The 15,509-nt window shown below is 42.9% G+C and overlaps 1 protein-coding gene across 2 annotated transcripts in view; it reads right to left on the bottom strand.

Moving 5' to 3' along the window:
* Positions 1 to 15,509, bottom strand: part of MAGI3 (membrane associated guanylate kinase, WW and PDZ domain containing 3) — a 2,524,824-nt gene that overhangs the window by 1,495,523 nt on the left and 1,013,792 nt on the right. For both annotated transcript variants that reach the window (XM_044076986.1, XM_044076987.1), the window contains exon 3: positions 5,001 to 5,117. In XM_044076986.1, coding sequence (XP_043932921.1) covers positions 5,001 to 5,117 — 117 coding nt within the window. The remainder of the gene's footprint in view (positions 1 to 5,000; positions 5,118 to 15,509) is intronic.

The following is a 15,509-nucleotide window of genomic DNA, read 5'->3' as shown; positions in this document are numbered from 1 at the left end:
ATGTCCCTGGTAGAGATGCCTCCGAGAAAGGCTGCAGAGGTAGATGCAGCCCTGCTGGAGTGAGGTCTGATCCCCTGGGGGATAGGTTTTCCATGGTGCTTATAGCAGAAATTAATGCAATGGCTTATCCATTTAGAAATGGTTTGCTTTGAAATAGCCTTCCCCTCTGCCCCTGCAGCAAATGCCACCAGCAGTTGTTCAGATTTCCTTTGAGGTTTAGTCCTGTCCAAATAGAATCTAAGTTGTCTGTGAACATCTAAGGGATGCAGTATCCGTTCCCTTTTATTCTGTGGATTGGGAAAGAAAGTTGGCAAATGAATGGACTGATTAAGAGCCACACTGGATACCACCTTGGGCATGAAGGATGGATTGGTTCTGAGGGACACCCTGTCCGCATGAAAGATGATGAAAGGCTCCACTTCCATAACGGCCTGTAATTCAGATACCCTTCTAGCTGAAGTGATTGCTAAAAGGAAAGCTGTTTTCCAAGAAAGAAATTTTAAGTCTGCAGTAGCAGCTGGCTCAAAAGGAGGTAGAGTGAGTTTCTCCCAGACAAAGTTAAGGTCCCAGGCTGAGATTGGAGATCTCCTGGGTGGTCTCAAATTTTTGGCCTCTCTGAGGGACTGCTTGAGCAGTGGATGAGAGAAGAGGGGAGGTTTTGTGTTATAATGAGCTGAAATGGCTGAGGCATGGATTTTAATGGAGGAAAAAGACAGGCCCTTGTGAAGCATCTCAGTTAAGTACTGAGAAATCTGAGGTAAATTGGGCGCTGCTGTGCTCATGCCTTGAGACTGGTTCCAGGCACAGAATCTTTTCCATTTTTCAGCAAAAGATTTTCTAGTACTAGGCCTCCTTGCCTCTAAAATAATATCCATCCCAAGTTTGCTAAGGGATGGTAAAGGCGAGATAAAGTAATTAGCCAGTGCAAGGTTCAGTGTTGGAAGCTGCGGGTGCAGAATCTGGTTCTCCTGCTGAGACAGCAGGGAAGGAGTCTGAGGCAGGTGCCATGGAGATAATCGTGGCACACTGCGCAGGAGGGGGTACCAGTGTTAGTGCGGCCAGTCTGGAGCAATCAAAATCATCCTTGGTTTGTCCTGTTTGATTTTTAATACAACTTTGGAGAGCAGAGGCAGAGAGGGGAAGGGATAGACTGATAGGTTTTTTCCAGCTGAAGGACAGAGCATCCACTTTCCAGGCTTGTTTGTGGGGAGTCCTTGTTCAAAATTTGTCCAATTAGTAGTTCTGGGGAGAGGCAAACAGGTCTATATCTGGGCTCCTCCATTTACTTGTCAACATGTTGAAAATCCTTGTTTCCAGTTTCCACTCATGTATGTCCATGAGGATTCTGCTTAGTCCGTCTGCCAGTGTAATTAATTTTCCTGGCAGGAATTGAGCTTGCAGGTGCACTTGGTAGCTCAAGGCTGTGTTCCACAATGCCATGGCTAGTCTGCAGAGGGGGCAAGAATGTGTAACACCCTGCTTGTTTAAGTACCGCATAACAGTGGTGTTGTCCGTCTTTACCATTAGTTGTCCTGGAAGAATGTGGTCCCTGAAGGCTGTCAGAGCATTCTTTACAGCTAACATTTCTTTTTGATTGATATGCAGGTGCATTTGACTTGGGTTCTACTTGCCCTGAATGCACTTCCTTGCCAGGTGAGCCCCCCCATGCATAGTCTGATGCATCTGTTATTAGGGTTTGGGAGGCAGGCAGGGGGTGGTGTGAAAGGTAGTCCCTTGTTTTGGTGGCAGGCCTCTGCCCACCAAAGGAACTCTAGGCATAGGCAAGGTATGATAGGAATCATTGTTTCTAGGTCTTGAGAATGTTGACACCATAGGCTTTTTAGATACCACTGTAGTTTCCTCATATGCAGTCTTGCATATGGAATTAGAAGAATGCAGGAGGCCATGAACCCCAAGGCTTGCAGTATTTGTCTTGCAGATAGCAGGGTTTTTGTGGCCACTTGTTTGAAGTAGGTTGTCAAATGAATTTGCTTTTCTGGCGTGAGGTAAGCCATCTGGGAAGTTGTACTCAAGCTTGCTCCCAGGAATATAATTTGTTGACAGGGTACCAGGTGTGATTTCTTTTCATTTATGGTGTACCCCAGACAAGTTAGAATCCTTTTTACAAAGGCCAGATGATTCAAAAGTATGTCCTGGCTTTCTGCCTCAATTAGACAATCGTCCGGGTATGGGTATATCTGAATATTTCTTTGCCTGCAAAATGCAATAACTGGAGCTAGGCACTTTGTGAATACCCTGGGCGCAGTAGATAAGCCAAAGGGCAGTGCAGAGAACTGATAGTGCGTGTAGCCTGCTTTGAAGCGTAAGGTATCTTCTGCAAGATTTCCTGATTGGGATGTGCAGATATGCTTCTTTTAAATCTAGTCTGTCAACCAGGCAATTGGTGAAGAGTCAGCATCTTGAATTTTGGAATCTCCAAAAAGGTGTTTAGAGTAGACAGGTCCAGGATAGGACACCATGAATTGCCTTTTCTGGGTACCAGGAAAAGTCTTGAGTATAAACCTTGTCCCTTTTCCTCTTCCGGTACCAGCTGAATAGCCCCCATGCTTAAGAGAGAAAGTACTTGTTTTTGGGCCTCTGCCCACTGATTTGGGGTAGGTCCGGCCACCCACTTGGTGTTGGCAACATGTGGAAGTGAAATCTGTATCCCTGGGACTCTATATTTAAAGCCCATTTGTCCTGGGTAATGAGTTCCCAATTCTTTGCATGAAGAGCAATCTTTCCCTCCAAAGGGGCAGTCAGTTGATAAGTGCTTGGAAATTTCAAAAGGAAGTCATTGAGACAGTTTACCATGGTGGGGGGGAGTCTTATTATTCCCAGACTTGGAAGTGGAGGTCCCCCACTGTTTAGTTCTGCGAGTCCCCTGGGACTGAAACCTGGGGTTTTTGCTGTGTCTGGGTTTGGCTTGAGAAGACCTGGAAGGGGCTGGAAAGGACCAATTCTTAGAGGGCCAGTACCTAGTAAATCTAGGAGGGTGAACTTGTAAAAAATTCCTAAAAGTTTGCATAGATTTAACTTTATCTTCCATCTTTTTAAGAACTTCCTCAGCCTTGCTGCTAAACAGGCGGCCCTGATTTAAAGGAGAATCCAACAATTTAGCTTTAACATGATCAGGCAAAGATTGCACCTTAAGCCAAGCACGCCTTCTGATTACAGACAGCAGCCCTGCAAGAGGCCTCTAATGAATCAAAACCACATTGCAAAGTATGTTTTCCAACTTGTTTGGCAGAATGCATTAAATCCTGTAATTCTTTGTTTTCCCACACATTCAGGAATCAACATAATTTTCTGTTTAAGCAGTCCAATAACATGTTGCTAATACTTTAACATATGAAACTGGCAGTTTAAAGCCCTAATGGCCAAGGCTGCAGAAGTGTAAACCTTCTTACCCCATCTATCCAGCGCCCTGGAGTCTCTATCAGAAGGGGTAGAATTTTTAGCAGTAGAAGCCTTAATGCCCTTGGGCCCCTGTAAAAAAGTCTCTGGATCTGCAATAAGATTTTTGAAAAGGAACTTGTGGGACTCGTGGACCCTGTAATATCTGTCAGGTTTTCTGGGAGCAGGGAATCAGGGGTCAAACTAGATTTTGAAAAAGCATCATCAACAATGTCTAGTACAGGAGGAATAGCTAAAGGCCTATGCTGAGGTTGGAGAAGGAAATCCCTAAGCCTCTTTTTTGAATCAGAAAAATCCTTGCTTTCCCAGTGGAAATGCTCCCTTGGAGTATGTAAGGTTTCCCCAAAAGAAAAATCCTCAGGAGTGGAAGCAGAGGGAATAGAGTCCTTCTGCATCAGAATCCTCATAAGTAGGTAATGGCAAATCCAGATAATCAGAAGAGTCAGAAAAAACAGAATCCTGATCAGAAGATTCATAATCAACTTCAGTCTTAGGCTACCCCTGATTGGAGTTATTAGATCTTCAGCCATTCTTATCATTTGTTTTTTAGGCCTAGAGGCCTGAGCATGTGGCCTGGGCGTCAGTTTTCTAGACATGGATCAAGATTTAGGAAGGAAACGTCGGTTTAATATGCAAGCCTGTAGGCCTGAATACACCCTCAGAAGCTGGTGCCTGCACAGTGGCTCCAGACCCATCCAAGCTACAGACATCCACGGGTTCAATAGTTGAAGAATCTCGCGGCATACTGTACTCCGAATGGGTCTTAGCAGAGGCTTGTGAGTCAGACGTAGCAGGTATCAGGGGCTGCAAAAGCGCCTCACTGAGTACCGAACTGGTGACTGGCTTAGGAGAAGTGTCTGCAATTTTGGACCACGATGGTCTGTCTCTGTCTTTATCTTTGCATTTTTTTGGAATCCCGATAGTCGGATGGCTAACCAATGACATTTCTGGATAATTAAACTGAGAACTGAAATAATTAGAGGTGAAAATATACAGACGGTGGATAGTGCGCTGATTAAATAAAGCACAAAACCGACAGCAAGGTACATCGTGGTCAAGGCCTAGGCAAGGAATACAGTACGAATGAAAATCTTTATGAGGTATTTGCTTTCCACAAATAGTGCAATTATTAACTTTTACTGACATCGGTAAGGAGCAAGAAAAAGTTTCCCCAATGGGGTACTTAGCTTTAGTTGAAGACTTTGGTTCTGAAACTTGAAAACTAAAATTTCAGGAGTCGGCCGACCGATACTTGCGAACTGCTTCTGCTTCGGGCACTGCACGGCAAGAAAGACTGATGTAATGGCGTCGGCTGCATGTTTTATACCCCTGACGACCTGTAGTCATGGAAGAAGGGACACTAACCGACGCAGGACCCAAGACTTTGTTAGTCAGGCTGACTGAGGGCTACCTGCAAGCAGATAACCCAAATGTAATGACTGCAACAGTGAAACACGAAGAACATCTGGCAAAATAGGAGGGAGCTGACAGCAGGCATGAGGCAAAAAGATACAGAAAAAAATTGTTAAAACCCTTAAAAATATAGCACACGGGATTACAAAGAACAATATTTTAGCACTTACATGGAATGGTTCGCAGGTAGAGGTTATCCCTTATAACTTGCTGAAGCTTGTGGTCAATGGATCCTTTCTGGAACTGTAAGCTGAGGTAGTGACGCAGGTCCTTGTTTATTATTTTTCCTGTCAAGGCAAGAAAACAGTTACTGACTCTATGGGTTAATGCAACATTCAAATGATGACTGTGTGCAAAATTCCAGATCTCTCTTGCCTGCCATATTTATGAAGAATCATGTTTATGAAGGATACAGAAATGATGCTAATCAGTCTCACAATTACTGGCAATAATGGGAAATGGAAACATTCTTTTAACTACATTTTTGAAGGCCTTTGGAAATGTGCTTTAATACAGTCCTTTTATAAAACCACACTTCAGTGACATGGTATGTTTTTGGAAATTACTTTTTTTTTCTCCATGACTTGGTCAAGTCAAGCCTGCTATTAAAGATCCTGCATGCTGGAAGGACTCCAAGTAAAACCTGCAATCATAAACTCTTCTACAAGCATTGTTACATTTTTCATTAACTGTCTGCAGTCTGCATAAATCACTACTATTTCAAGTACGGCTGATAATGCATGCTGGTTATTCCCCCTATGGTATGCAATCTATTTTCTGCACCAATGGCCTGTAAAAACAAAATGCACTTGAGAGAAGATAAAACATGCAGAGAAAATACACAATGGATATTTAGTACAGAAACCTTTTTCATGTACAAATGCAACTAAACACACACTAAACACATCTTCTAAGAAAGAACGTGTGTGGTAGCAGATAGACAAAATGCATGCAAAAAACAGCATTTGTTAAACCTTAAAATATGCATACCCAATCAATCAAATGACATTCGCTCAAAGCTCAGATACTTTTCCTTTAGTCTGAACACGTCATACCACATGTTGTTAATGCACTTCTATAATAAGAAAAAAATCTTTAATTTTGTTTCAGGAATCTCAGGGCAAAGTAAAATTTGGGTGTTTGGCTGATTGTGACAATGTCCTCTAAGAATGTGGCTTGACTTCAGCAAAGCCAAGAAACAGAAGATGTTATCTGATACTGTGTGCAAGTGTAGGAAACAAATCTGCGTTGCTCATGATTTTTAAATTCAGTATTAGGAGCATCACAATCCCTGCACAAAATATGCTTTGTAGTGCCTGTGCCAGCTTCATACTTATTCTAATATTGGACATGGAAATCGGATAGGGAGTTAATTTTTGAGTGTTTTCCTTTGTGTTGCAAGAAACAATACAAAATATTCACTAGCTGAATATTACCCAGCTTATGCCTACATTCAATCCCTCTATCAGATATACTGATATTATCGCCCTCTCCGATCTAGTGACAAATCTCTCCTCTGTATCACTAGAGCAAACAATACTGCAGGAAAAGTGCTACATTCCCACACAACAGCCCACAAACTCAGTGTGCCACTCAACCACAGTCCATAAGGCATAACAACGTACCTAACACTATAGTCATAGGTGACTCTATAGTCAGGCACACTGATGTTCCACTCACCAGGCTAAACAAGGAGAAAGTAACTGTCAGTTGCGGGTCAGGTGCCAGGATCCGCCACATAACGTATGCACTCAGGTCACTCCACAGCAAGTACAAATATGACTCTGTCATTGTCCATGTTGGTGTGAATGACCTGAGACATACCTCCCTGGACTACATGAAGAGAGACATGGAGGAGCTTTCTGATTTTGTAACCCAGGCAAGTATGACCCTAGCCCCGAGTAGCATCCTGCTATCACCCAGAATGATACCACAGTACAAGGACAAAATGATTGACTTCAACATTTGGCTAAGCTTCTGGTGTCATTCTAAGGGGATCCAGTACCTGTCTGCCTGGGATGACATGATTGACAAACCACGATGCTTTGCCAGAGATGGCCTGCACCTGTCGCCCTTGGGATTCCGGATACTGGCTAAGGCTCTTGCCACCCCTACATTGCCTTTTTTAGGCAAGATTCAAATGACAAATTCACCACTGTAACAGGTATAAGCAAGCAAAATCTGAGGGTAATGCTACTCAATGCTAGAAGTCTAAACCTGAAAATGCACTCACTCGAGGCACTCCTTAAAATGGAGAACATCGACATCTGTGCAGTGACAGAGACCTGGTTCAAGGCTCCAGAGAGCACCCCTGCATTACCAGGCTATAATTCATACCACACCTTTCGGCCACCTAACTTGGACTGATGCACTAAAGGTGGAGGTGTGTCCATATTCATTAAGGATATCCACACCTACAGGCTAGTTGCTCAGCATAATGCATCTGAGATTATCCAAGTGCAACTAACTCTGGGCAAGATCGCAATGCAGATTGTAGCTTGCTAGAGATCCCCCACCATGCCCCAGGATTCCCACTTCTCATTTCTTGATACACTGGAAAATATTAGGGTACAACCTAACACCCTAATAATGGGTGATTTCAACTACCCCACCATTAACTGGGAAAACTACTCATATACCAACTCTTGTGCTCAACGTTTTCTGGAATTCATAAATTCCAATGCCTTGGATCAACTTATCCACACCCCCACCAGGGGCAGCAATATCCTAGACCTGGTCATTACCAACATGGGTAACTGGTGTTCCACACCAGAGGTCAATTCCTCATTGGTTAGATCCGACCACAAGCAAATCACCCTAGACATCTACATCCCAGCCCCACCCCCCATTAGGGAAACCACCGTAAAAAATTTCTCCAAAGCCAACTTCACGCTTCTTAAGACAGAAGTGGCAAACTTCACGACACCTATGCTGACGGACAATAGAGATATGACTGCTGAATCCTATACAATTGCACTTTATAAGCACTTACACGAGTGCATGGATCATGCAATCCCTAACAGAACCAAGATGCTATACTCCAAAAAAAGGAAGACAATCTGGTGGTCCCCCTGCTATAAACAAACTCTACAACAGAAGAAAGAAACTGTTGCAAAAAAAGAGTAAAATCCCATGATTGGAGGAACTCTGTGGTCAGTCTCAGTAAGAAGCTGAGATCCCTCATAAAATCCTCCAAAGCTAGTTACAAAAACAAAATCGCCACTGATTCTAAAGACAAACACAAAGCATTCTATAGCTATGTCAAGAATCTCAATGGCAACATTCAGATCTGCTCTGAGTTACAACACAATGGCACTAAATATACAGAACCAACTGATATTGCCAACATCCTGGCAGATAGGTTCAGTGCTAACTTTACCCCTCTCTCATCCCCTAAAGGGCCCATCTCTATACCGGAAGAATGCAAAGTACCTGTAATCACGGCTGCACAGGTAAAAAACACACTCTCCAAAGCCAAGAACACAGCATCCATGGGACCTGACAACATCCCAGGCTGCATTCTACATGAACTACAGAATGAACTGGCACCCCACCTAAGTACCATGTTCAACCATAGCCTCACCTCAGGCTTTCTGCCCACTGAATGGAGCACAGCAACGGTTATCCCACTCCACAAAGGGGGAGCCACCACGGATCCCGGAAACTACCGCTCCATTAGCCTGATGAGCCTGGTCTGCAAGGCTATGGAGCGTATCATCATGGAACTTATAAACAATGACATTGGTAATCTCCAAACTCTGGGCCCTACCCAGTTCGGGTTTGTAAAAGGCAGATCATGTCTTCTAAACCTGATAGACTTCTTTAAAGTGGTCAACAAAGGTGTAGATGAGGGTAAGGTAGTACACACAGCCTATCTATATCTCGCCAAGGCTTTCGACACCATCCCCCACTCTGGAATTATAGACAAACTCAATCCCTATGTCACAAGATGGGTTGCCAACTGGCTCACTGACCAAACCCACACTGTGAAAGTAGCAGACTCTAAATCCAACTTCAGACCAGTGACAAGTGGAGTACTACAGGGTTCAGACCTAGGTCCTCTCCTGTTTGGTATCTACTTCTCTGAAGTACAGGCTAACACAGAAGGTCTTTGGCTAACAAAGTTCACAGATGACTGCAAACTAAGAGCCATAATCAAATCTCCTAACGATGTGGATATCCTACAAAAGGGCTTCACTGAGACAGATGCCTGGTGTCAAAGCCATGGCCTCAAGCTCAATGCCAAAAAGTGCATTGTCATCCCTTTTGGTAAAAACTCTGTACCCACGAACTACCACAAAGGCGGTAGTCTACTTAACACCGAAAGTGTGATAAGAGACCTTGGGACACAGGTGGACAATAGTCTCTCCTTTGATAATCACATTGCCACAGTAGTCAGGAAATCCTTCTACGTGGCACACCTCATCACAAAAGGTTTCTCATCCAGAAAAAAAGAGGTCATTGTTCCCCTCGACTCGTCACTCATTAGACCCATTATAGAGTACAACGCCCCTTTTGGTATGTACCTCACAAGACATCTACAACAACTGGAAAGGCCACAGAAATACCTCACAAAGAGGATTACCGGCCTCAAACAGATGCCCTACGCAGACCGTCTCAAAAAACTCCAGCTTTACTCTGTTGCATATCGCCTACTCAGAGGCGATCTCTGCCTAACATACAAAGCTATGTCAAATCCAGAGCTGTTGGACATGCTCCACGTAAAGAAATCCCAATTCTTCTGAGCTACATGCTCTAGGGACCTAAGCCTTGTCACCACAATAAACAGAACATGCTGGAGGGATAGATTCTTGTCTCAGAGACTTCCCATACTCTGGAACAAACAAACTACCTATCTATATCAAACAAACCTCCTCATTAGCACTCTTCAAGAAAAATCTTGATGGTTGGATGGGAGATAGGAAATTCATCCCGGGGATCAATTCTGTGGCTCTGCTTGACAGGGACACAGGAAAATAATTTTCTTGGGTGGCAAAAGCCAGGGTACTGTTTGGCTCTGCTTATATAGGCCCTAGAGCCAATAGCCTAGTACCTACCTATGAACCTTCGCTGACCACTGCCTCCACCACCTCACACTTCAAAAACTCCTTCAAATCACATCTGATGAATACCTGGCTGTGTCCTTGTATTACTTAAACTTTCCTACCTTTTTCCTCCTCATATCCATTCACCAACAACAAGTTAGTCACTGTTATCCTCTATGGGACTAAAACCCTTACAGCCACACTATAATCCTCTATGGGACTAAAACTCTAACAGCCATTAGCCGAGCCTGCAAGTAGCTCCTAATCCCTACTGCTTGTAACTTCTCTGACTGCAGAGAAGTGTCTTTTCTGTTTGCATTTTTAATGTGAATATCTGATTGTTTTGTTGTATAATGTACATTTGTTGTACTACTCTGTATAAAAATATTTCTCTCATTTAACTTGTACCACTCTGCATAAAAATATTTCTCTTTTGCTTAACAATGTGGAGCTTTTCTCCCCGGGCCTCCTCTGTAAATGGACCTAGTCCAGTCGGAATTTCCCAGTTAACAAATGTAAAATAAATAAATAAAAATAAAATATTATAGTTTGCAATGAAATAAGTCTCACAATTTAAAGCATGGAGCTAGCTGTTATGTATAACGTGTGTGTGTGTGTGTGTGTGTGTGTGTGTGTGTGTGTGTGTGTGTGTGTCTGCCTGCCTGCATGAGTGTGTATGCTCATACACATAAAAGTTAACTGTCATAAGTGCTTAGCTCATAAAGCTTTATCTCCCCAGAGTACAACCTGACCTTGTCTGCTCAAGAATGGCAAAGCCATGACAGCTCCAAGGTCAAACTGTATGAAGAATAGCTATTTTTATTAGTCACATTTACTAGGGCATTCATGGAATGTTTTAAAACTATTAGTTGATCTTTGTGTGGTGAGAGCATCAAGTTGGGTATTTACGGAATGTTTTAAAAATACTTATTGTTCTTTTTGCGGTAATACAGCAGCTTTATGATACGATTTGCAAACTGTTAAGATCTGGGTAGAAGGACAGTTTCTGCAGAAGAGTGAGACTGTACTGGATACACATGACCCTTGTACTGATAAGGCATCTACTGATTACCTCTTCACTGCTCTTGCTGTATCCAGCTGACCTGTTAGTTATTCTGATGCTGACTTTGCTGAATACTAGCCAATGAGTGTATACAACACTTCTGGCTACATCCCATATGAATGAATGGTATACGGAATTTTAATGAATTTCCCTTGACAATGAGGACTACTCCCTACATATAGGTTCACAGGTTCATAGGTAGGTACTAGGCTATCGGCCCTAGGGCCTACGCAAGCCTAGCCAACAAGGTTCCCTGGCTTACACCACCCAAGCAAGTTATTTTCCTGTGCCACTGATGAGCAGACACACAGAAGTGATCCCCGGGGTGTATTTCCTATTTCCCATCAACTCATCAAGATTTTTCTTGAAGAGTGCTAATAAAGAACTTTGCTTGACATAGATGGGTAGCCTGTTCCAGAGTATGGGAAGTCTCTGGGATAGGAATCTATCCCTCCAGCATGTCCTGTTTATTGTGGTGACAAGGTTTAGGTCCCTAGAGCGTGTAGCTCTGAGGGATTGGGATTTCTTTAGGTGTAGCATGTCCAACAGCTCTGGGTTTGACATAGCTTTATATGTTAGGCAGAGATCACCTCTGAGTAGGCGATATGCTACGGAGTAAAGCTGGAGTTTTTTGAGGCGGTCAGTGTAGGGCATTTATATGAGTCCAGTAATCCTCTTTGTGAGGTACTTCTGTGGCCTTTCCAGCTGCTGCAGATGTCTTGTGAGGTACATTCCAAAAGGGGCGTTGTACTCTATAATGGGTCTAATGAGTGATTAGTAGTGGGTAACGATGACCTCTTTTTTCCTGGATGAGAACTCTTTTATGATGAGGTGTGCCACGTAGAAGGACTTCCTGACTACTGTGGCAGTGTGACTATCAAAGGAGAGACTACTGTCCACCTGGGTCCCAAGGTCTCTTATCACGCATTCGGTGTTAAGTAGATTGCTGCCTATTTTACCAAAGGGGATGACACTGCACTTTTTGGCATTGAGCTTGAGGCCATGGCTCTGACACCAGGCATTTGTCTCAGAGGCCCTTCTGTAGGATGTTCACATCATTTGGGGACTTGACTATGGCTCCTAGTTTGCAGTCATCTGCGAACTTCGTTAGCCAGAGGCCTTCTGTGTTAGCCTGTACTTCAGAGAAGTAGATACCAAACAGGAGCGGTGCCAGGACAGAACCCTGTGGTACTCCACTTGTCACTGGTTTGAGGTCAGATTTGGAGTCTGCAACTTTTACAGTGTGGGTTCTGTCAGTGAGTCAGTTGGCAACCCATCTTATGACGTAGGGATTTAGGCCTAGTTTATTGAGTTTAGCTATAATTCCAGAATGGGGGATGGTATCGAAATCCTTGGCGTGGTCAAGATAGGCTGTGTGAACCACTTTACCCTCATCTACGGCTTTGTTGACTGCCTCAAAGAAGTCGATCAGGTTCATGAGGCATGATCTGCCTTTCACAAACCCGAACTGGGTGGGATCCAGAGTTTGGAGGTTACCAATGTCTTTGTTTATGAGTTCCATGATGATATGTTCCATGGCTTTGTAGACCAGGCTCATCAGGCTAATGGATCTATAGTTCCCGGGATCAGTGGTGGCTCCCCCTTTGTGGAGTGGGATAACTGTTGCTGTGCGCCATTCAGTGGGCACAAAGCCTGATGTGAGGCTATTATTGAACATGGTGCTTAAGTGGGGAGCCAGTTCATTCTGAAGTTCGTGTAAAACGCAGCCTGGGATGTTGTCCGGTCCCATGGATGCTGTGTTTTTGGCTTTAGAGAGTGCAGTTTTCACCTGCATAGTTGTGATTACAGGGACTCTGCATTCTTCCTGTATAGATATGGGCCCTTTAGGGGGTGAGGGGGGGTAAAGTTAGCACTGAACCTATCTGCCAGGATGCTGGCAATATCAGTTGATTCTGTAATTTTCATGCCTTCGTGCTGTAACTCAGAGCAGATCTGGGTGTTGCCATTGAGAATCTTGACATAGCTATAGAATGCTTTGTGGTTGTCCTTGGAATTAGTGGCAATTTTATTTTCATAGCTAGCTTTGGAGGATCTTATAAGGGATCTCAGCTTCTTACTGAGGCTGACCAGGGAGCTCCTCCACTCATGGGATTTTACTCTCTTTTGCAACAGTTTCTTCCTTCTGTTGTACAGTTTGTTTATGACAGGGGACCACCAGATTGGCTTCCTTTTTTTGGAGGATAGTGTCTTGGTTCTGTTTGGGATAGCACGATCCATGCACTCATGTAGGTGCTTATAGAGCGCATTTGTGTAGGATTCAGCAGTTGTAACTGTATTGTCCATCTGCATGGGTGTCATGAAGTTCACTATTTCTGTCTTAAGAAGCATGAAGTTGGCTTTGGAGAAATTTCTTACTGTAGTTTCCTAATAGGGGGTGGGGGTGGGATGTGGATATCAAGGGTGATTAGCTTATGGTCGGATCGGACCAATGAGGAGTTGACTTCAGGTGTGGAACATATAACACAATGGACACAGAAAACAAGATGCAATAACATTGATCAGGTACAAAACAGATTATTTATCAGTAATCTGTGCACCACCAAACATTTATTAAAACGTCATGCATTATCAACCTTTACACAACGACCCCCCATTAATATTCCAAAACTTGCACGCTGACTGGTCAGCATGCACGTTGTAAATCAGACTTATACTAATGGAAAAAGGTCCGGTCTTTTTTTTCTTTTTTTTTTTTTTTTTTACAGCAATGGAGAACGCAAGATCTCCGTTGCTTTTGAGACACTGTCTCGCTATGTTAAAGGAGTTTAACACAGCGAGACAACTTTAAAAAAAGTAACGGAGATCTTCCTTTCGCCGTTGCTTTTTTTAAAGCTGTCTTGCTATATTAAACTCCTTTAACATAGCGAAACACTGTAAAAAGCCACGGAGATCTTGCTTTCTCTGTTGCTTCCACCCACAGCTCTGATGTACTGCGTAAGCATACGCAGTACATCAGGTCCTTCATGGAGTGAATGCGTTACTTAGGTGGTGTAGCAGCGAGATGATTGCGAAATGCTGGTATTTATGTGCGTGAGGCTGATGTATGCGGAGGATAGGGAGTTTTTTTCCCTGTCCACTTATCTGTGTCATCTCGGAGTTGGTATATTTAGGTTGCATTGGTTGTGGTGGTGAAGTGCGGCTTGACCCTTTTCAAAAAATCATGTTATATTTTTATTCTGTAGGCATTACTTGTCATGTGGCAGAGGTATTTCGGTAGTTTATAAGGCATGTTTAAGTCTGTGTATGTGTTTATGGTGTTGTCAGTTTGCTTGCATACTGTGCAGTTGACTTTGTAGGTGTGTTTTCAGTGCTGTTTACATTCGTTATGTGGGAAGTGTGATGGTGAATTTGCTTTAGATTATGCCTTCTTTCAGAAAACTGCCATGAAGCCATATATTATACATGAAGTATAATACTAACATATCTGAATATAAGCCTCACTACACTGCTGCAATCCCACCACAAAATTACGTAACACTGTTTAAAAAAAATTGAAAATTCTTCAGTATGGAAAAAAAAAACCTATGAAACAACCTATTCATACAAGCATATGTAACGGCCCCATTCAATAAACAACCTGCACAATTACTGCAACCCACTGAAAGCAATGGAAGAATGGTAAACAGAATAACTGCAGTGTTTGCTTGAGTGATAACATTAAACAGATTGTACTGCAGAAATAGGGAATGGCTTTTGTGACTCATGGCATCACCATTCATCTAAACTAGTCACTTATACTTACAGTATAAAATACATTGTAACCCTCACATATTTTATATGCTTCCCTAGAATACCGAGACACAGTGAGCTCAACAATTCTTTGAGTTCCATGAGCCTCTGTACTTAAACTCAAAAGTGGTTAAGCTCATAAGCAGTAATAACAAATCCAATACATTTTAAATTAGTTTTTGACACAGGAGTAATACCTACTGTATCCACATTTGGGGAGTGCAAACCCTCTACTCCCAAAAACCTAATTAGTCTTACTCCGAAATCACTGCATCTCAGATAAAGAATCACTTTAGGGCACTTAAAAGTCTGATTCTCTCTTTCTCTAGAAGACTGGAAGACTTGACCAACAATTAAGCAAATGTGTATCACCACTATTATACCATGACCCCCCATTAATACTCCAAAACGTGCACGCTGATTGGCCAGCGTGCACGTTGTAAATCGACTTATACTAATGGAAAAAGGTCCGGTCGCCCGGACTTTTTCCATTAGTATAAGTCTGTTTGTAAAACACTGTCTCGCTATGTTAAAAGAGTTTAACATAGCAACACAGGTTTAAAAAAAGCAATGGAGATCTCAGTTGCTTTTTTTAAAGCTGTCTCGCTATGTTAAACTCATTTAACATAGCGACACAGTGTGTAAAAAGCAACGGAGATCTTGCTTTCTCCGTTGCTTTTTTTTTAAACCTGTCTCGCTATGTTAAATGGGTTTAACATAGCGAGACAGCTTTATAATAAGCAACGGACATCATAGCGAAACAGTAAAAAGCAACGGAGATCTTGCTTTCTCCGTTGCTTTTGGCCACAGCTCTGATGTAC

This window comes from Protopterus annectens, chromosome 7.part0 (assembly GCF_019279795.1).
Source record: "Protopterus annectens isolate FY-2018-M chromosome 7.part0, PAN1.0, whole genome shotgun sequence".
NCBI classification, from domain to species: Eukaryota; Metazoa; Chordata; order Ceratodontiformes; family Protopteridae; genus Protopterus; species Protopterus annectens.
This window is presented reverse-complemented; position numbering and strand designations above follow the sequence as displayed.